The sequence below is a fragment of the Mustela lutreola genome, chromosome 3, assembly GCF_030435805.1.
Source record: "Mustela lutreola isolate mMusLut2 chromosome 3, mMusLut2.pri, whole genome shotgun sequence".
In the NCBI taxonomy this organism is placed as follows: Eukaryota; Metazoa; Chordata; class Mammalia; order Carnivora; family Mustelidae; genus Mustela; species Mustela lutreola.
Genome location: NC_081292.1, coordinates 163,868,744 through 163,891,203, shown reverse-complemented (window position 1 = coordinate 163,891,203; position 22,460 = coordinate 163,868,744). Strand labels below are relative to the sequence as shown.

Sequence of the window (22,460 nt, the reverse complement as noted above, 5' to 3'; positions counted from 1 at the left end):
AAAATCATCATGGGAACTGCTCTTTCCTAATGTTACAAAAGAACAGAGGAATGAAATAAGAACTGACCGGAACCTGCCGGTAACTGAGGTCCAAGGGTGAACGGGGGCTTGGGCATACATGCCCTGTGTCTCTGGGATGAGCAGGACTGCCCAGGAGGCACTGATCGTCTTTCTCACCTTATTTGACAATTAAGTATTCAACTGATGTGGGGATAGACTCATCAGCTGAAGCCGTGGCACAGAAAAAATGTGCCTCATGCACACTCTGCACCTAAGTCAGCGATGGCTGTGTCTACTCAATAAAATTCCATCCATGTGTTTCCACCGTTCCAAAATCAATGGTGTTACGTCAAGGGAAATACCTCAGAGAAAGACAAATGGCATGGGGATTCATGTGGGTTCTAAACCACAAAATGAACGAACAACACAAACAGACTCTCAAATACAGAGAAGAATCTGGAGGTTGCCAGAGGGCAGGAATGAGGGCTGTGCCAATAGGGGCGGTGAGTCGGGGGTACAAACTTCCAGCTAGAACATGAGTCAGACGGCAGAGGGGGGGTGCAGCGCCCAGCATGGGGAGCACGGCTAATAGTGTCACAGCTCTCTGTGCCCACAGGTGGGGGCCATTTATCCTGGTGATCATTTCACATTGGATACAAATGTGGAATCCGTATGTTGTACACCTAAAACTAATACAATATTGTGTATCAACCACACTTCAGTAAAATGACAACAAATAAATAAGTAATTGCTGGGAGTGTTTACTGCCCATGGAGATGATCCAAACACTGTAAATGATTTTGTATGAAAAATAAAGACAGATTTATGAAAATAGTTCAAGTAACTTAGGTGCTAAGCTTGACATAAAATACACTATTAATTTTAACAACTTTATGGCTGGTGTTAATAAAAAATTATTTTAATATGACAGACTGTAACAAAAGTCTTACTCTCATTTATTCACCCTAAATACTAGGTTTTGATGACCTTGAATGTCAGTGTTAATTTCTAAAATTCTGCAAACTGTCATTTTTTTCTACTTAAATCTTCCCTGTGGTTTTCCACTTTGTTTGAACATTTATTTAGATGCATTATTCCACTGGACTTAGTTAAATCTGAGATCATGGCTTGTGAAGAAGATACATATGCTAATTATACTTCAGAATCTTAAACAACTAGAAGAGCACAACACTGCATGAAAAATGACACAATTGAGATTCAGTTCTCAGAAATGTGTACATGAAAACATGCTCATGGGTCGCCCTGTCCAGGGTCTGTCTTCTCTTGCAACATCGCCTATAAATTACTTCTTATAATATATCAAACTATATCATCTTCAAAGTTATATTGCCCAAAGTTGTAGATACATTGTGTTTTTATGTTATGCTATTTTTCTACCAAGTTTTCACTTTAACATGTCTATGCAATGAATCAACTTCAGATTTGACCTATAGATTTCTTCCTTTTTTAATTCCTTTTCAGTGTTCCAGAATTCATTGTTTATGCACCATAAACAATGTGCTCCATAGATTTTTAAGTTTATAATTTAGTGTTCCTTTGTATGTTCAGTGACTGTGCAACCACCAGCATTCCCCAGCAGCTCTGCACCTCCTAGGAGCTGGTCTCTAGTCTTTCCTCACCCAGGCCCTGGCGGCTGGAAATGTCCTGTATCCATAGATTTCCCTGTTCCGGATGCGTCCCATGATTGGGATCTCATTGTATTAATACCATAAGATTTGTATTCTCTGTATGTTATGATGTTCTGGTGTTTTTTTAAACCCTTCGTGCTGGGGTAAGTCTGACCTTCTGGTGGCCTAACCAACAACTAGGGACTGCAGGTGCTGGCGGAGCACATCTGTGATGTGCAAACTAACCACTCACAGCTGCACCCCTCTAGCTGGCCTGGGTCCTGGAGGCAACATTCGTCGGCCTGAGTCCCCCTGGGCAGGTGTCAGCCCAGCCACAATGCTCGCCAGGCCGAAGCTGTTTACAGTGCTGTCTGGCCTTTCTGTGGAAACCGTGGGAAAGACCGTGGCCTGAGCTCTCCTAGCCCTTCCTTCTGCTTCCTTCCAGACGCTGGTGCCCCAGGACCCCGGCAGGTGAGCTGTGCCTCTTGTTTCCTGGGAAACTCTGGGAAGCTTTATTGTTTTTTTCCAATGGCCTTCACCTCTCTGTCCTCGCTCTGTCACCTTTGTAATGAAGATCCAGCACAAAACACTTACAAGGATGTGATTCTTTTTCCTTAGGAACAACTGATTTGTCATTTATTCACGTCTGAGGGTGATGCAGAGTTGGGTTAGTCTCAGGTGTCCAGCATGGTGGTCCAGCAATCTTGCAGAGGCCTCGGGGCTCCTCCTGCTGCGTGTGGTCTCATGCCATACCCCATGGCCCCTTGTGCTACCACCAGTTTTTTCTATTTAAGGTCTTTTTTTTGGTGTTTGTACATTTGTTTTGTTTTCTAAATTCCTCTAGCTCTATCCACATTGTTGCAAATAGGACAGGACCTTGTGGGATGGGATCCTTCCACTGGGTGTCGTGTGTGTGAGGTCCGTCCAGGTTGTGCTGTGACCATAGATCATTGTTGGGTAATATTCCACCGTATGAAGCGACCATAGCTTGCTTATATATTCACCAGCTGGTGGACATTGGGCTGCTTCCATGTTGCCATGACCATGAGTAATGGTGCTGTGAGCCTCTATATGCGAGTTCTACACCCGACAGCGTCCTCACTTGGGTCTACACTGGGGGTGGCTGTGATTCATGCAGTGATGCCACGGTAGCTTCCCAAGGAGCCACCCAGGGGTCTCAGCAGCACCCTTCAGCCATGTGGAGGCTGCGTGGTCTCTCCAGCCTTGTTGCTTTCCTTTCTTTGAGGACAGCCATCTTCACCGCAGCATGCGGATTTTCAGATGGCTAAAGGCTAATAATGTCAAGCGTCTTGCCAGGGGTTATTGACCATTTGTGTATCTTGGAGAAAAGGCTTTTCAAATAATTTGCCTATTTTTAAGTTAGGTTTCTTTTTTTTTTTTTTTTTAAAGATTTTGTTTATTTATTTGACAGACAGAGATCACAAATAGGCAGAGAGGCAGTCAGAGGAGGAAGCAGGCTCCCTGCTGAGCAGAGAGCCCGATGTGGGGCTCGATCCCAGGACCCTGGGATCATGACCTGAGCCGAAGGCAGAGGCTTTAACCCACTGAACCACGCAGGCGTCCCAGTTAGGTTTCTTTTTTTATGGTTTAATTGTCAAGAGTTTTCTATAGACTCTAGATCGACAAGTACTTTATCAGATCTGTAATTTATAAATATTTTCCCCATCCTGTGGGTTTTCTTGTCCCTTTCTTAATGATGTATTTGAAAGTAAAGCATTTTTAATTTTGAAGAAATCCAGTTTGTCTGTTTTTTTTTTTTTTTCCTTTTGTCACTTGTGCATTTAGATTCATATCTATAAAAACATTTTTTAATCCAAGGCTCTAAAAATTTACTGGTATGCTTTTCTCTAAGTCTTTCATAGTTTTCTCACTTACATGAAGTCTGTGGCTCATTCTGAGTTAATTTCGATGCATGGTGTGAACCCAGCGTCATGCTTTTGCCACATTTGTTGGAAAGACTTTTCTTACCCCTAGATTTTCTTAGGGCTCTTCCAGAAAACCAGGTTACCATAAATGTGACAGTTTATTTCTGGACAATAAATTGGTCCTATTGGTCTATACATCTATCCTTATGACAGTGCTGAGTGTCTTAACTACAGTAACTTTGAAGTGGAGTCAGTTTTGAAACCAATAGGTGTAAATCTTTCAAATTCATTCTTTTTCAATATTATTATGGATTTTCTAGATCACTTCCCTTTCTTTTTTGTTTGTTTGTTTTTAAAGATTTTATTTATTTATTTGACAGAGAGAGATTGAGATTACAAGTAGGCAGAGAGGCAAGCAGGGAGAGAGTAGGGAGCAGGCTCCCTGTTGAGCAGAGAGCCAGATGCAGGGCTGGATCCCAGGACGTGAGATCATGAACTGAGCTTAAGGCAGAGACTTAACCCCCTGAGCAACCCAGTCGCCCCATAGATTACTTCCATTTCTAAATAAATTTTAGGATTAACTTTTCCACTTGTGAGGAAGGGATGCCTGGGATTTTGGAAGGGATTGAACCAAAAGGAGACTCATTTGAAGAAGGAGCACCATTTAAAAAAATATATTATACCTTTTGATACATGGACAGGAGCTGTCTTTCCACTTATTTAGGTCTTCTATGCTTTGTATTTTTTATATAAATATAAATCACATACTCTTTTGGTAAATTTATTGCAAGGGTTTTAATATTTCCTGATGCTGTCATAAATTGAATTGATTTCTGGATTCCATTCTTGTATACTAATTTCTAAAGTATAGAAATGCAATTGGTTTTTGGATATTGATTTTTAGATATTAGTCTTGTGTTTTACAAACATGCTAAACCCATTTTATAATATTCATGTGTGTGTGTGTGTGTGTATTCTGAAAGATTTTCTGTATACAAGCTCATGCCACCTACAAATAGAGATAATTCTACTTCTTATTGATACACTTATTGATACACTTTTATTCTCTTTTCTTGTCTACTTTTCCTAGCTAGAACTTCCAGTTCAATGTTAAATACAATTAGCAAAAGCAAACATCTTGTTTTGTGTCCAATCTCAGGGGGAAGCATTTCGTCCTTTACTGTCAAGTATGATGAAGTATGATGTGAACTATTGGCTTTTGTAGATGCCTTTTAAAGGCTGGTGAAGTTTCCTTATATTTATAGTTTGTGGGATTTTTAAAAAATGCTTTTTTTGGATCTATTGTGATTATCGTGTATCTGTTCCTTTATGCTATTTATATGGTATCACATTGATTGATTTTTGGATATCAAACCAACCTTGAATTTCTGGGATAAATCCTACTTGATCACAGTGTATACTTCTTTCTACATGTTGCTGGATTTATTTGCTAGTTAATTTTTAAGTTTTTTTGAGAATTTTTTGTCTATTTTCTTAAAAGGTGTTAGATTGTATTTTTCTTTTTCAAGGGGACATTGAACTCAAAATGATTTAAGTTTCCCCTTTTCTATTTTGTGGGAGAGTTTGTGACAGCTGGATGCTAATTTGCCCTTAAATGTGTGGTAGGATTTACACATGAACAACTGGGTTCTAAGTTCTGCTTTGTGGGAAGTTTATAATTATGATTCCAACTCTTTACTTGTATTAGGTATATTCAGATTTTCCATTTTTTCTTGAGTCACATATAAGCCTGTCAATTTAATTAAAATTTTCAACAATCCAACTTTTGACCATGTTGCTCTTCCCTATTGTTTTGTTTCCATATGAATTTCCATTTATTTCCAGTTATTTGCTGAAATTATCCATATTTTAATATCTTGAATATATTGGTTATATTTGTTTTATAGACTATAGTCTTATAACTATTGTTATTACTGGAGCTCCATTTTTATTTCTTTGGTTTTCAGTCAAATCTTACTATGTGCCTTTTTTTTCTATTTCTAAACTAGATAGTTTTATTTTAAAAAATAGATGATTTATTTTCTTCTGGAGTTAATTCACTCTTGTTTCTCAAGCTGTGACAGCTCAGTCCAATGAGGAGTTGGGATTTTTTCAATATGAATACGAGTTTTCTGGTTAGACCCAAAGACTGTGGTGTGTTCAAGGGTCCATCCCCCTTTTTGGTCTCTGAGTCCCACTTCGGGCTGTAGCCCAACAAGGCCGGGAGATCCTCCTCAGCCCTTCAGCCTGTCTCTGTGGCTCTCACATTGGAAAAAGCCATCAGCACAGTGGCCCCAGAGACAGGCTCGGCTCCCTGGCTTTCCCTCTCCTGATCCCGGCCCTTTGGCTTGGAAACTCCCCAGTGTCTTCAAACACTTCAAAAAGCATTCTGTCCAGGCTTTCTGGTAATGTTTAGTGCAGAAATGTCTGAAGTGACCTTGGCAGTGTTTGTGGAAGCTGACAGTTTGGGCTAGAAATGGCAAGTGTTTCACAGATGCTGGCCACTGTTCCAGGGCTTGCTGGGATCTGCTCGTGTAGCGTCCCTTAGGCTGGCCCTCCACACGGCAGCAGCATCATTAGCAGTATTGTCAACTTCAGCTTCTGTGGTACCACACGTAACCAGGGCACAAAGCCAGATGCCTTTCTGTGGAAGCAGCTGAGTGAACTGGGGACCGTGGTCAAGTGGAGAATGTACCCCATATAGGATTTCCCCCAGCCCTGACCACATGACACCTGAGGACCACGGGGCTACCGTGTTCCAGATTTGTCTCACATACGGTGACATGTGGGGACTTGAAACCCGTTGGCATGTCCGTGCTGTCCTGTCCATGGTCAGCACTCCTGGCTGTGGTTCCTACCTGGGTATCAGGTCCAGCCTCTGATGGGCACAAACCTGTTGCAACTTTCTCAGGGACTTGCTTCTGTGGCAAGATCAATCTCAACTGAACGGAAGTATCTCCTTGCTTCTTTCATGAGCATTTTTCCAGACCTTTTTAAAAAAAAAAAATTCCCCTTTAAATTTAGTTCACTTATTTGAAATTGCTGTTCTGTTTGCATATTGTCAAGGGAGCATTGAATCAGACCTGATGGGGACAGACTGCAGAGGGGCTATGATGAATGGTCTAAGACATCTTGCACACGTACTGGGATGTTCCTGCGAGGCTCGGGCTCAGGGCTGGGATGGGAGGCCATTGCCCCACAGCCCGTCGGCACAGCCAAGGCTAGCCGCCTCTGGCACAGCCATAACAGACCTCCTGCCGCTGACCCCCAGGTGAGGCCTCCAGGCCAGAGCTGGCTGGGGACTTGCCCTGGCATCACCTCAGTCATAGTGTTGGAGATGCTCGCTGCTGCGTGTGTCCTGGGCAGAGGGGCATTTTTCTCCACATCCATCTCCCCCTGGAGAGCCTTCAGCTGGTTCCCTCAGCTGGTTGGGACCTGGACAGATGCTCCATTCAGTAGGTAAGAGATTTGGAGGAAGCCTCTTGCTTGTGCTAGAAGGTGCCATGCAAATCCCTTCTGAAAAGAGAGGTTTCTGCCATTGCCTTTTTCATTCGTGCACCCAAGGGCCTGGCTGGATCGCTGTGTGAGCAAGCCTTTGTGGATGCTGCGTGGATGCCTCCCCACCAGCCTGAGATTACTTCACATCTCCGTAGCACTGATGGTAAAGGACCAAGAGGCTTCGCTTTTAGAAGCATCACAGTTCATGCTACACCGCAGGGAAAATGTGAATGAAGGAGGAGAGACTCAGAGTGGTTGGCACAATGCGGGTGCCTCCCAGGAGCTCTATTACAGCCAACCGATATCTGCTGGAAATTTCTAGATTATTCTTTCTGAGGCATGGTGAACCAAATTCCCTAGACTGAGGGAAAGACAGCAGAGTGACCTGCACAGGGAGACATGGCTTGTCCCACACACCTGCCCCAGGGAGCCTGGACTCCTCCCCCAGGAGAAGGGGTGCCACTGTCCCAGGGCCTTGACCTCAGTGCCCTCATGCAGGATGTCCCACATCGCCTCCCCCAACCACGCCCCTGGACACAGAACAAAAAAGCAGTGAGGGGTCTAGTCAGAAACGCCTGTCTGCCTGCTCCCAGAGCCACAGTGGGAAGACCTCGTGTTTATGGGCTTCTGACTCTTGGGAATTTATTTGTGGCATATTCCTTCCTGCTCATTTATTCCTGTTCTGATTGCCTGCATAGCCAGCCTTCGCAGTCTGATCCAAATCAAATGAGAAATGTTGAAACAATAGAAGCACCATGGAGCCATCAATAACTCACTCAGTTTGCAATTTCCTCTGTGAATGCTGCAGGCCATCCGTGGGGAGAAAAAAATAAAACCCAATCAAAAACAATGAATAGCAAGTAAAAGATAATTAAGGTGGGCTGTTTTGAACTTAATTAACATGCAAATAAAATTCATTAAAGTTGATATCTTGTTTCATTATGAGCTGTAGGAAAAGAGCGGATTAAAATGATTTTCACTCATGGAAAATCCTGAGGCTCATGTGCTTGGGTGAGAAATGGGATTTTAACCAACAAACGGAGAGTACGCTCACTTGTCATTTACTAAACACACGCACAGACCGAAGATAGACTCAGTGATTTATGTATGGTGTCCCGATTCTGAAAACTTTGAAAGAAACTGATTAAAATATAGACTTCTCTGTTTTATTTTCAAAAGAAAAACTTCCTGCTTCTCTTAAACTGGGAACGATGACTAGGATTCAAATGAGAATGAGCAGCGGATTTTCCCAAAACATCTCTTCTTTTATTGCATTTTATTTGCATGTAGATGCCTCCCTTCCTTTTTTACTGTGACAGTTTTGGGTGAGTCTAGCTCATCCCGTGAAGAGCCAGGGAGGAATCTAATCCTTTGTTTTCGAGATAATGATAATCTGCGTGCAGAGATGGTTGACATTCGGACGTAATGGAGCTCAAATACCAGAAGAAAAGAAAAGGCTGCCTGATTAAGCAGGCACAGACCACTCATTCGAGGCCTGTCAGGAGGAAGGATGCTGATTCTGGGGGGTGGCCGTGACCCTGTGTTTCGGAGGCTGGGGGCTCGGGCACTGGGGGGCACCACACAGCCTGGGCTCTCAGGGCCCTATGGGAGCCGATGTTCGAGGGCCCAGGAAGGAAGGCCAGTCCTGGGGTCCATGCATGTCAAACACAAGGGCAAACAGGCCCTGGGAGGGGTCACCAGAAGATGGCTGAGGGGAGCTGGGTTTCCTGGCCATTTGTGTCTGGGGAGCAGGCCCACTGTGTTCCACTTCTGGCCACACTTACTGGTACAATCAGGAGCCAGCTCTGGACACTGTAACTATGGAGAAGATAGGGCTGTCATCGGTAAAACCCAAAAGTGAACCCAGTAAATCTGAATATTCATGAACCGGTAGCACCCTGTCTAGCAAGCAGAGGGGATACCCAAGGAGCTGCACAAAACAGACATTGTATAGGAAGGAAGGGAGGCAGGGAGATTACCAGCAAAAGGAAAGGATCATTCCTTCCGGCTTGCCTCCCTTTGAGCCTTAGGACAGCTTCTGGGGGAGGCTGAACCCGCGGTCACAAGGATACTCAGCCCTGGTTTGGTGGCTTGACCTAAACCACACCTTTTCGGGCCTGAGGTTTTCTTTCGAACACATCTGAACTTGCTTTCCAGAGAGAGGCTGGAGAGGCCTGCCTTTCGGAAACCCAAACCACCCCCTCACCTAATTCTGCCCCTTCAATAGCAAATAAAATGGAATGTAAAAATCATCTGTGTCGACACGTCTACACATCTATTTTGTGATAAGCGCTTTAATGGGAGTATCTGTCTGTCCATCTGTCTCTAATGAAAATCTCAAATACCTATGAAATCCTATTTTATGTTGTGAGTGTTGACTGTAATAAATGCGATCGGATACGGAGCCTCTGTGCTCAGGACAAGGAGAAGCTGAAGAGAAGAATAGAGGGAGTGATTTAGAAGGTGGGGTGAGGGTCAGGCTCTCCTTTCTGCAGGGGTTTTCGGGGTGACTGTGGCTGGACCTACTTCCCCGGAATTTGCACACAGGCCTCCTGTCTTCCCGCTTCGTGGCAAGGATCGCGGCGATGTTCTCCATGACTGTAAGCTTTTCCAGAGCAGCTGAAGACAGCTTGGTTACCTGCTAACACTATGCCCAGCGACACCCTAGCATCAAAAGAGTAAACAGTGATCCTGACCAGCTGCGAAGGTAGCATTGCATTCCCATTCCTCCTTGAGAGACGTGGAGGGAAGAGATGGAGTGATGGTCTTTATTTCTACTTGGCAAGTATCTGAGGCTGCCTTTCTGGCCTCAGGTGTAAGAAGAATGGCAGTCTACTTTTCAGCCCCTGGCACCGGTGGCTTCCTATGGCAGGAGGGAGCTAAGGCTGCTGATTGGCTGAATTAAGAGGTCAGTGCAATACCAGGGAGTTGGGCAGGAAGAGGGAGGCAGCGGGGTCGGAACCAGGGAGACCCCGCAGCGTTGGAGATGGGAGAGCTGGCTCCAGATGCCGTTGCTGGGGAAAGGCTCCCAGCTCAAGGCTCCAGGCGCCAACAAGAAGGAACCGGTCTCACCAGCACTTTGATTTTAGCCCCTGAGACCCGTCCCAGACCTTTGACCTTCCAAACCTTAACAGAATACATTTATGTGGTTTTATACCCCTAAATCTTTATGGAATCTGTCACAGCAGCAATAGGAACCTAATACACCCTCCAAGGTCTCTGTCCCAGCTGAAGATGAGTAATTAAACGACCAGGGTTAATAGACTCCTAGAAGTGAATATTTGTGATAGAAAAAATATTTTCTTAGCTAAACAGTCAATATATTTAAAGGTATGTATGTATTTTTGTGACTGGAATGTTGGCCTGATTGTGCATGACACTCACGCAGCTCACCACCGTTTCCGGCACTCCGTGGCCCCGATGTGCATGTGGAGAGAGACCCGAATTGCGTTCTTTATGTGCACGGTCTCACATGGGAACATGCCCACATGCCTACCACTTGCTTACAATTTTCTTTCTGTGCCACAGATAATCCACTTACAGTATTTTATCAAAAAAATATGCAGAAATTGTTGAAAGTCCGTGAGTCGCCGTGGATCAATGGGAGGCAGCCCGCCAACTTACCATCTCTGCGATTCAGTCTCGCAAACCCAGGGCCGTGGCTGCTGGACAGCTCGGAGGAACCGCTGAAGGAGGAGGCCGGCAGCGCGGACGCCAGAGGCTGGTCGCAGCCATCTGTCGGGGAAAACACGCAGGTCAGCACACTCTGCAAACCCGAGAGCAAACAGGAGTCCAAACTGAAGGTGAGTGGCTCCCATGGAGCGCACTCGATGGGAAGACCTGGGGAGCACAGGGTGTCAGAGGCCAAACTAACCACACGGGCAAGTCCCTAGAAGCAGCAAGACCACAAGAGGGCTGGGCGTAGGAGCCGCATGCCTGTAGTCATCACAGTTCTATGCGCCAAAATGGTGAAGCTACTTTAAAAACGTCATTTACAGTGACAACAAAACTATAAGAGAATCTTTCTCAAAAGACAGTTAAGGTTTAGTTGAGAAAATGGTCCAATTTTGTTGATGGATCTTGCACAAGGTAGGCATGGGAGAGAAGAGAGGCTGTATCCACACACAGCATAATCACCCTCTGGAGGCATCCAGTCAGCCAGCAGCTGGGCTGACCGTGGCCCTGTGGGTCTGCCTGACGCAGCAGGCCATGGAGCTGGGTGTATACGGCCACGCTCCATCGTCACATGGAAGTTGTGCCCAGGATCTGGGCTCACGCAGCCCTGAAGTGACCTGTGAGTCCCACAGAGGAGCAGTGAGTGCCTGAGTCCCCCGTGCCCACCCCACCCCACTCCTTCTCTCCCAGCCTGTGGCTTCGCCAGGACTCCTGTGACCCGCAGACAGAGGAGAGGAAGTCCAGGGTGCAGGGTATGGACGGCTTCCAGGACACCCAGGCCACATCTAGAAGTGGGCCCCTGTGGCTCCCGGCTCCTCTCTAGGCTGTCCCTGTGGGATGGTGGGGACAGAAAATCCCCCAGTGGGCAGGACTTGGAGAAGTGGCTGAGTTCCCCGTCTATCAGCAGAGTCCAGTGCTGAGGCTCTGTGTGACCCCATTCTCTCGGCCATTAGACTAGTATCTGACTCTTGAAAACTGTCCTTACAGTAAATCCTCTCACAGACATTTTTGTACAGTTTCTTCTCATTTTGTTGAGGCCCACCTGCTACCCAGAGGTGGGTTCTGCATTTTGAAAGATGCCTGTTCTCACTCTGTTGGTTCACAAAAGCAGATGTAACTAATCCCCACATCAGAGGGGTGGTCATGGCCATTTGTTGAAGGGATGGGTGAGGTTCGATTCCTGAATCTTCCAGAGTAAGGAGACAAACAAGCAGCTTTCAGAATGTGAAATGGAGTTGGAAGTACACCCTTCGTCCCATCACCAAAGTGTCCGCTCCTGGGGTGTGAGAACTGTGATGGCTTCAATTCTGTACCTTCTGCAGAGACCAGTAGATGCACTGGTAGACGCACTGACATAAGTGTGATCAGGAGAGACTAGACGCTCATTCATTAGAGTAGAAATGGCCCCACCATGGACCTGCCTGCCTGGGCAGTTAGAAGGGCCTTCTAAAGTGTTCTGATGGGGAAAGCGAGACAGAGAAAGCACCTGAGGTCCCTCCTCTTTCCCACACTCAGCTCCACTGTCATCTGTGAAGGGTGAGGGTTGTAGGCTGATGATGAAGTCCTCTCATGCAGACCATAGGCAGCGCCTCCTCTTTCTTGGACACAAGCTTCTGTTCAGAATCAGTCATGCTATAGGTAAGCATGTGCTATCCTGTGATTTTCGCGGAGCTGCAAGGTGATTTTTGAAATGGACTTAGAAACTAGCCAGGGTTCAAGTCTTATATGCACACGGCTTAATATGAAGGAAGACCCATCTCTGACAGGAAGATAGTCAAATCCTGCAAAGAATACAGTGTGAGGTCTGCACAAGCTTCGCCTGCAGCTTTCACCCCTGAACTTCCCTGTCTGCGGGGTCCAGCCCTTGTGCTGCCAGAGCTGGTCCCTGCTCCTGACCTTCCCCACTGAGGCCAAAGTCCCCGACGGCCTCCCCTAGCCATGGCCCCCGCCGGGGGAGGCTGTGACCCCCCATCACGCTCAGCATCCCAGTCACAGAGAATCTGGTGGACAAGTGGGGTGGAACCCTTGAGTTCGTGGGCAGGTGAGAGGCAGGGACCATCCTTTAGGGTCAATGTGCGCCTTGTGTTGAGTCAACAGAATGGGCTCTGGGCACCTTCCAAATGAGCTGAGGTTGGTTTCCACACATGGTGTGTGTAGTCGTGCATGAGTGTGTGTGTGTGTGTGTGTGTGTGTGTGAGAGAGAGAGAGAGAGACGGGCTCACATAGACAGGACCCTGTACCAACTACCGCTCCTTCAAGGGAGGAAGAGGCAGGGGAATCAGTCAGATACAGAAGAGATTTAGCAATTAACTCAAATAAAGAACTCTGGGCTGTAAGATCAAAGACTCTGGTTTCTGAGTCCGAATGAGATGATGGGTCTAACCCAACCTCGTGAACCTCGTGTGGTGGGTCGTCCTTCATGGTATGTAGAGTCAGACCGTGTGCTGCCCACCGGGAGCTCATGCCACAGGGAAGGTCACTCAGGTCTCAGTCAGCCTGGGAAAGGGGTGGCAAGTTCAGGATGTCTAGTTGAGGTTCTTAAAATATTACTTGGGCTTTGTTGTAAAAAATAGAAGATTGTATCTTTTCAAAATTATATTTATATTTTTCTCTGAGTCCATAAAGATAAAATTTAACTTAGAAAAGAACACTGCATGAAAGTAGAAAGTGGATGTTTTCTGATTTTCATAATGAAATTAAATCAAAGACAGTGTTTCCAGAGATGGTCAAACGTTCGTGTGGTGATGAAGGCCTTAGAGCACACAGATCAACAGTGGAAAGCACATGGAAATTTTAAAATTCCTCCATACAAATGGATGGAGTAGACGAATCTGGGGTATGATGTTGAGCAAAATCAGCCAGTGACACTGGTGGGCTTCGTGGCTGGCTGCAACATGTTGCATGGGAAGGCTGTGGCTCAGCAGGCTCCGAGGCTTACCACAGCATGTTGTGTGGGAAAGCTGTGGCTTAGTGGGCTCCTTGGCTGGCCATGGCAAAGAGTGCATGTTGCGTGGGGAACAGCAAGAAACAAAGAGGGACCACGTGTGGCTTGCATGGACTCTTGTGAGGGAGACCATTACTCCAAAGGGTTCCCAGCTCCTACTGTTAATAACCAGATGTCAGGGGCAGATGTGTGAAGACGTCTGAAATAGACATTTTAGAGAAAAACGGTGATGGGATTGAAAATGTGCACCAGAACATAGCCAGGCAGCACACACATTTGCTGAATAAATGGAGAACGGGTTGCTTTTCTTACAGCAAATCAGTAAGGAGGGTTGTTTAAGTCTGGCTCGCATCAGCATGATAGACGGTGGGCCTGAGCCCGGTTACATCTGGGAAACACGGCCTCGGCCCCAAGACGGCCGCTGCCAACCCCATGTGGGCAGTAAGGGTGGGACAGCCGACCTGCTAGCTCCTGCGAGCATGACCATGGTGCCTTAGTCACAGAGACGAAATCCGTAAACTCCCACAAATCTATCTGGGTCCTTCTGAGCATAACATGCAAGCATGTATTCAGACTGGAAGTGACAGTGAGTGTCGAGGGCTGAGGTCACTTGTCAGTGAGCACGGCCTCCCAGTGACGGGTCCAGGGTTTGTGCTGTCCGAAGCTCTGTGACACAGTGTTTCCTCTGGTCTCTGGCAGCCACCGTGTGGGCTCACTTACGAGAAGGAAGTCAATTAATTCACAGCCTTGCTGGGAAGCAGAGAGGTCCTGACCTTGCCCCTTGTTCTTCACAACCACACACATCCGGGGCACCTTCTGGAGCTTACTGCTGTGTTCGGCTCTCACCTGGAGGAAGCAGGTGCCCACACCTGCACGGTACAGAGTGGAAAGGGTGTTGGGGGGATGCTGGCCCTGTTCCTCACTCGCTCCTCTCTGCGTGCTAAGGAGGGGCCTCCATGATGTCCACAGGGACAGAGTCACAGGCCCCAGGACGTCTGAGGGCTATGCACACCTCGGCGGTCAGGGAGAAGAACGTGTGCAGGCAGCATCTCTGTGTGCAGGTCCCACCAGGACCAGCCTTCTGAGCCTCGAGGCAAGAGCCCTGGCTTGATTCCCACCCTTCTTGGGGCTGGGAGGACGTGTGTGCAGCCGTGGCACATACAGCTTCCTCTTTGCAGTCCCCTAGTGCACATACACCGAGGACACTCTGTATCCTGGGCTTCCCTCCGGCAGAACCCCTGCAGCTCTGGGAAAGCAGCTCTTTGCCCTGGTGGGACCTCCTCTCCTGCAAGCCATCAGGGGCAGGGGAGTGGGGGGGGGACACCCCATATGGACAGTTTTTGGAGACTCTCTGTTTTCTGCTTATAGGAAGGAAGGCAGTACCTGTTCACAGCTCTAGAGAGTATTCCAGAAGTGGCATTTTATAGGAGAAATTCACAAATCAAGTGAAAATCAGGTAATTTTCCAAATTTGCACAACTTCATGCAGTAAAAACATTAGAAATAGAAACAGCTAGACCAGCGGTTTTTGAACAGAAAGGGGATTTGAATTTTTCTCAAAGTAAGGCTGGGTCTGGAGGCATGCTGGCCATGGGGCCAGACCCCTGAGGACTCAGGGCTCCTTGCAGACCAGGCCGGCCACCCAGCCTCGATCAGCATGTGTCACTGCTAAGAGGGTGGTTGTGGCCACAACAAATGTGAGGTGGAATGACCGCTGCAGGGCTGGCTGGACACAGACCATGAGTCAGAGGAGGAGCTGCTACAGGCAGCTGAAACTGTGAGAGGAGGGAGGAATGCAGAGGAGGGAGAGCCTCAGGCGGGGCAGGATCGCATCAGCTGACTCAGAGAAAAGGGTCCTGCCAGCAGATACCCACGCTGCCCGTGTGCTCACCCCACAAACACACACACCATGCACCTGTGTGCTCACAGTCACATCTGCTTACACCACAAATACACACACTACACATACACTTACTGTGACACCTGCTTACATAATTAAACATGCAAATATTAGGCAAACACCAAAGTAGCTTCTACAACATAATCATTTCACTTAATTATTAAATTTATTCAAAACTATGCACCATTCCCATTAGAAATACAGAAAATTAAATCACTTAAAAGGGGTGTGTGTTTGGAGAGCCCAGCTATATTAGATCAGTTTGAATAAACAGTATTACTTCTTGTTAAATGAAAATGTTACACTAACAATTACATGTTCCATGTTGTTTTCATGAGAGAATGGATACTGGTGGCAATTTCCTACTAGACCTCCCATGACAGTGAGATGCTGAGAAACCAAGAGGCCTCAAGGTGTGTAGATCCCTACAGCACTTTCCTATAGGAATCTGAACTTATATCCATAGATTGTAGGAATTATTTGGGCCACCAAGATTAAATTCTTCTAAACACTCAGATCTCTCTCAGAAGATACAGCTACTGTATGCTTCTGGAGACACTAAAAAATTAGGAAAAACAAATTCACAATGATAAAATGTAATGTTTTATTCTATTTAAAGGACGATGCAAAATACCTGACAATTTGAGACTGTCACACAATTTTAATGATAAGAATTATTGCTAACACCATGTAAGGCTATTAGCAACCTCCGGAAATCACTTTTATTTGGGAGATGAGTCCATTGTGCTCTGAAGTATTGGAGAATGTGGAAATCGCTGCGGGGCTGTGAGCTGCGGTGGGCTGTGTTGCGAGTGCGAAAGAGAAAGCACGTGTCCTCACCCTCTCTCCTCACTGGCTCCTCACACACGCATGTTTTCTCTTAGCTAGAATAACTTTTGCACCAAGAAATAATGTATTCACTTGATAGGATGAGCTCTTTTGTTGCTGAACATGAAGGCATCTTCACTAAGACATGCGACAATAATCTCAAGGGCACAGTGGTCCCTCCACAGGGTAGACATTCCAGGAACCAGCCTGGGAGTATCCTGCAACACAGACCCCAGCAGCAAATACACACTTTGAGCTCTGGGGAGAAAAGCCCCAAGTGTTGATATTCAGTGATCTCACCCAGAAACTCACAAAATATAAAAACAGTGTTTTAACATCAGCACTTTAAATAACAATGGAGAAAAGCTATTTGATTTGTATCATGATCAGTAAAAACATCATACAATGAAATGTATTTTCTTTCCAAAGAGAAATAATCCATCTCTGATTTCAACTACAACATTAAAACACCCCAAGTAGTACATTCTACTATGAACACACTGCGAGACAATATCTGTACCTCAATTTAAAAATGCTTTCTTGTTTGAACTGCTAGCCATCATCTGAGCTTTGTGTGAGCAGTTATCTTTTTGCTGGTGGTGGTTCTTGTACCGAAGCTGGAGGTGGCTGAAGGCCAGGGGGCTGTGGCAGTTTCCTAAAACATGACGACTACCAAGTTTTCCACATCAACTGACGGATGATTTCTGGCAGTAGGCTTGGCTGTTTGATGGCTTTTCACCCACAGGAGAACCTCTTTCAAAATAGGATTCCATCCTCTTGGACATGGTGCCACTGGGTCAACTATGTTTTTGTGATGCTCTATATCCTTGTCCCCACAACAACCTCCACAGCATCTTCACTGGGAATAGCTTCCATCCCAAGAAACCACTTTTTTTGCTCGCCCACATGAAGCAACCCTTCTCTGTTCAAGTCTGGAGTGCATGCCACATGAACAACCGCCAGATTGCGGTTCAGTTCCGTCTTCAGGCTCTACTTCCGGTTCTAGGTTCTTCTGTTTCTACCACACCTGCAGGTGCTTCTTCACCTTCCTGAAGGTTTAACCTTCCACTTGTAAAAAAACATACATATACACAACGTGCAACGACCTGAGGAATGCCTGTCCCTGCCGGTGATTTGCTCGACATCTGACGTCCTTGGCTCCATTTTTCAAGCCACACATTGTCTGCCTCTTACGGTTCTGGTGCCCTCTGGCATTTTAGCTGAGGTGGCAGACAATGCTGACCTTTTCTCCAGCCCATGGCCATGACCCTGGAAAGCAGAAGCCCCCACCCACTGTGTTCTGAGAATTGCTGGCACTAAGATGAGATCCATACTGCCCCCTTTCTCTCTAGGACACAGACCCTCCAAAGTCCTTCTTGGTGACTGACAGCTGAATGCTCAACCCCTCTGGTCAGTCACAGCCACCCATCCATCAACCACACTTTGGTACTGCTCCTCTCCTGCTCCCAGATCCCTGCATCAGCTTGAGCAACAGGACCTCCCCAAGGACAGGCACCCTCGGGAACGTTCTCCGGTGGTGCCCCTTTGGGCCAGCCTTGCTCTTCTGTGTCTCCCGTCTGGGCGTGTAAGCTGTGCTCACTTCTCCCACCACAGAAATTCCTCTGTGCCTCATCTTGGAGGAAAGCCACACATACTAATCTTTTTGAAGAAAGTCTGTCTAGTCTTAGTCAAGATTTATTTTTTTTATTGGGCATTACAAAAAAGTTACTTTTAATATTAAATGTGGATCTAAACATAAGATCTCATTTTCCTATGTATTTTTTCTGCAAAATTGCCTCTTATTTCTCAATTTCCCTTTTTCTTTTCTTTCCCAAGACTGAATGCTAGTTTTTTGTTTGTTTTTCTGTTTTTGTTCAAAGAGCACCTAAGGATGATTATAATTCTACATTCTTGAATCTCGCTTGCTTATGTTGTGATCTCATATTTGTTGATAGTTTTGTTGTATAAATGATTCCCATTCCAAAGTCATTCTTCCTCAAAATTTTAAAGCACACTATTGTCTTTTTGGCCCATCTTCTGATTAGATGTCTGACTTTTCCTCTCCAGGTTATTTTTACAGGTTATAATTGTGGCTTATTTAGGCAGAAAATTTTGAAAACTTCTCTTTAACTTAGAACTTAGATGGTCATATTTTTAAATATTATTTTGTTTTTATTATTTGATTTTGTTTTTGTTTTTCATTTCTCGATATTAGTTAAGAATAATCAACCTAAACCCTCACGTTCTTTAGTTTCTGGTAAATTTTCTCACGAGTTTTTCAGATCTGAGGACTGAGATCACAGCATGTGGCAGGAGTACTGGGGTGTTGACTAGCAGATGTGAGATATAGCTTCCCCCCACAGACCAGCAGGGTCTGACTTCAAACCTCCCCTCTCCCAGGGAACCATGCAGGAGGAGGGTCTCTCATCCTACCTGCCCTGGAACAAGACCAAGTTTTACTCACTCCCCACATGCACACGGCTGGTTAGAAGAACCCTGGGCATTGGGAGGCTGCAGAGACCCTGATAAATATGCTCACTTTTGCTTTTGGGTGCACACTCACCCCTCGCTGCCAGCTTCTGTGGGTTTCTCTGACCTTCCCATCAACTCTACTATACATTTAAACTGATTATCAAATGCTCTGTCCAGGCATTCCAGCACGCCACAGAAACCCAACACACTGCTCCCCTGATATCACCTCCTTCCACTCAGATGCCTGTCTTCATACCAACAGTGCCTGTGCTTAGGTCCATGGACGAGTGTTTTGTGTTGAGTGTGCAGGAAGTCTGTGTGTGCAGGTGGCTGTATGTATTGGTAACAGGATGGCAACCTCTGCTCCTCCATGTCTCATACTCCCAAGTAAACGGCACAGACCACAGATGAGATTTTCCGTGTTCCTTAGTAGATCCTCCCACTTCCCCTCATCACACAACACTGAAACACATCACAGACACCATCACTACCATCATCACCATCACCACCATCATCATTATCACCCTCCTCAGCATCCATCATCATCACCATCAACATCATCATCTGTCATCATCATCACCACCATCACCACACTACCATCATCACCATCATTACCATCACCACCACTACCATCACTACATCATCACCATCATCATTGTCATCACCACCATTATCAGTCATCATCATCACCACCATCATCACCGTTATCACCATCATCATCATCATCACCTCCACCATCATCTTCACCATAATCACAATCACCACCATCATCAGTCATCATCACCACCACCATAATCAACACCATCATCACAATCCTCACCAACATTACCATCATCACCATCACCATCACTACCATCATCATCATTATCATTATCATCACCACCATCATCATCATCATCATCACCATGGTCATCACCATCATCAGTCATCATTATCAGCACCACCATCATCATTATCATCATCAGCATCATCATCATCACCATGGTCATCACCATTATCAGTCATTATTATCACCACTCTCATCATCACCATCACCACCACCATCACCATGATTATAATCATCATCATCACCATGGTCATCACCATCATCAGTCATCATTATCATCACCACCATCATCATTATATCATCATCATCATCATCATCATCACCATGGTCATCACCATTATCAGTCATTATTATCACCACTCTCATCATCACCATCACCACCATCACCACCATCATCACCATCATCACCTTTACCATCATCATCATTATCACCACCACCATCATCTTCACCATCATCATGATCACTGCCATCATCAGTTTTCATCACCATCACCATAATCAACACCATCACCACGATCATCACCAACACCACCATTATCATCACCATCATCATCATCACCACATCATCATTATCATCATCATCACCATCATCATTTTCATCATGATCATCACCATCATCCCTACTTTTCTTTGAAACACCATATTAACCTTAGCTTCTCTTTTTTAAGATTCTGCTTATTCATTTAAGAGAGAGTCAGAGACAGAAAGAGCACCAGCAGGGGGAGAGGCAGAGAGAGAGAGAGAGAGAGAGAGAGAGAAGGAGACTCCCTGCTGAGCTGGGAGCCTGACATGGGGCTTGATCCCTGGAGATCATGACCTGAGCTGAAAGCAGATGCTTAACTATCTGAGCCACCAAGGCACCCCTTACCTTAGCTTCTACTGGTTACTTTGTATGTTGAAAATCAACTAATTTAAGTGGATTACTATTTTTGAATACTTCAGGAAACATCTGACTAAGATCTGAGAGGTGATACATAGTATTTTGATCAAATAGCTATAGTATGAGCTCAAAGAATAATTAAACTGCCTCTTCAGCAATTCTGGAAGTATCTGTTTGGGGTGAAACATAGGACAACATGGAGAAGCCAATATGAGGATCTCCAAACACATGAGTAGCTTATAAGTGATATGTTCAAGGTCCAGCCATTGTGATGATGGCCAAACCTAAGGTTCACACAGATTCCAGATATTATTTGTCAATCACTTTAGCAGTTCTCAAAAAAGAAAATGCGTACTATAAAACCTTTCTCAATGGATAAAATCAGAGGATGAATCAAGTAAGGAAACTGACAGTTAAAGACTTCCCAACACTACTCAATAAATGTAATTTTTGAAGGGAGACGTATATAAATAATTAGCGTGTTTTAATCTAGTAAAACTTCCCTTTAAAACCACATTTGCAAATCCTATAATTTCCAGAAATAAAACCTCTGGGAATTGGAAGCTATTATATCTTATTCTAATGGCAATCAAGTAATTGTATATGTTCACACACTCATACATGCATAGGTGTGGATATTTTTTTCTTTTATTTTGGGATTTAAAATTGTGGAGATAATTTTCAACTAATGACCTGTTCTATTAAATAGGTGTGGAATTTAACCATTCCACAGCCACTAATGTAAAACTACTAAAAACGACAAGTGTCTCCTGCTTCCATCATTCTCAGATCATTTTGCCAAAAGTGCTCCCCAATGGGAGCATGGAGGGGGCCACCTCATGCCATGTCCCTTCCTGGTTTCACTGTTTACAGTTTGGTTTTCTCACACACAGTGTTAAGAAACTATTATGAAAACTACAAACAACTGAACATGCTGTGGCTCAGAAACTGGATTTACTGCAAACCTCCAAGGGCTATAGAAATAGGTTGTAAAACCTGCATACAGATCTCTTGTTATTGCTAAATACTGGAATTTCATTTATCAGATAAAAGAAATTGAACACTGATATTTAAGCAAGAAATGACATGTTGGAGATATAAAACTAGAAAAAAAAATCCTTACTTATGCAATATCATATCATGTTAGACCAGGTCATACCCCTGAGTGATGTGTGTACATACATGTATGCACATGCATGTGCATGTGTATGAATATATCCACCCACACACATACACTCATGTTGCAGTTATTTTAAATGTTTTTCAACCAAAATGACCAGAGCTATCAAACTTCCTTTTTCTACCCAAAAAACATCTTCCTCTGGGGAGCAGTCAGTCAAATGGCAATGCCCTCAAGTGGCTCTGAAGTGCTGAGTACAGATGTCACAGCCATCAAGCAACCCCTCTAAGAAGTGGGAGAACAGGCCAAAAGTCAGCCATGTTTTTGTTCTTCTGAAATGCACCCAGACTGGAAGGAAAATTACTTAGCTCTTATTTCCTGAGTGAGGAAATGCCTTTTCAATCATTTTACATTCAACATGCATTTTTGATCTGAGGGAAAATGAGTCAATCCAAACTCATTTGATTACTTGACTTTGTACAATATAAACAAATAATCTCTATTCCTCTGCTGAGCTGGGAATGTTCTGCTTTAAATGAGCAACAAAATCTAAATTTAACATTTCCTATTAAATACAATTCAAAGACTACATATACTACTATTCATGTCTTTTTATTAGTTAGAAAGTCATTCTTTTACAGAGTAATTCTAAAACTTTATCACAGAAATACTTGCTTAACCAGTGGTCTTTATATTTTATTAGAGTATTTTCCCAAGCTCTAGTTAATTCCCTAAATATTCTATAACATGTACTTTATGATAGATTCACTAATCATATTTTCAAAAAGAAACAAAAGTGGAGTC

General features: G+C 44.9%; 1 protein-coding gene across 1 annotated transcript in view; it reads right to left on the bottom strand.

The window, feature by feature from the left end:
• LOC131827230 (contactin-associated protein-like 4) overlaps positions 1 to 22,460 on the bottom strand; it is a 130,433-nt gene that overhangs the window by 94,408 nt on the left and 13,565 nt on the right. Inside the window, exon 2 of the mRNA XM_059167384.1 lies at positions 10,637 to 10,747. Within this exon, the coding sequence (XP_059023367.1) occupies positions 10,637 to 10,747 (111 nt within the window). The remainder of the gene's footprint in view (positions 1 to 10,636; positions 10,748 to 22,460) is intronic.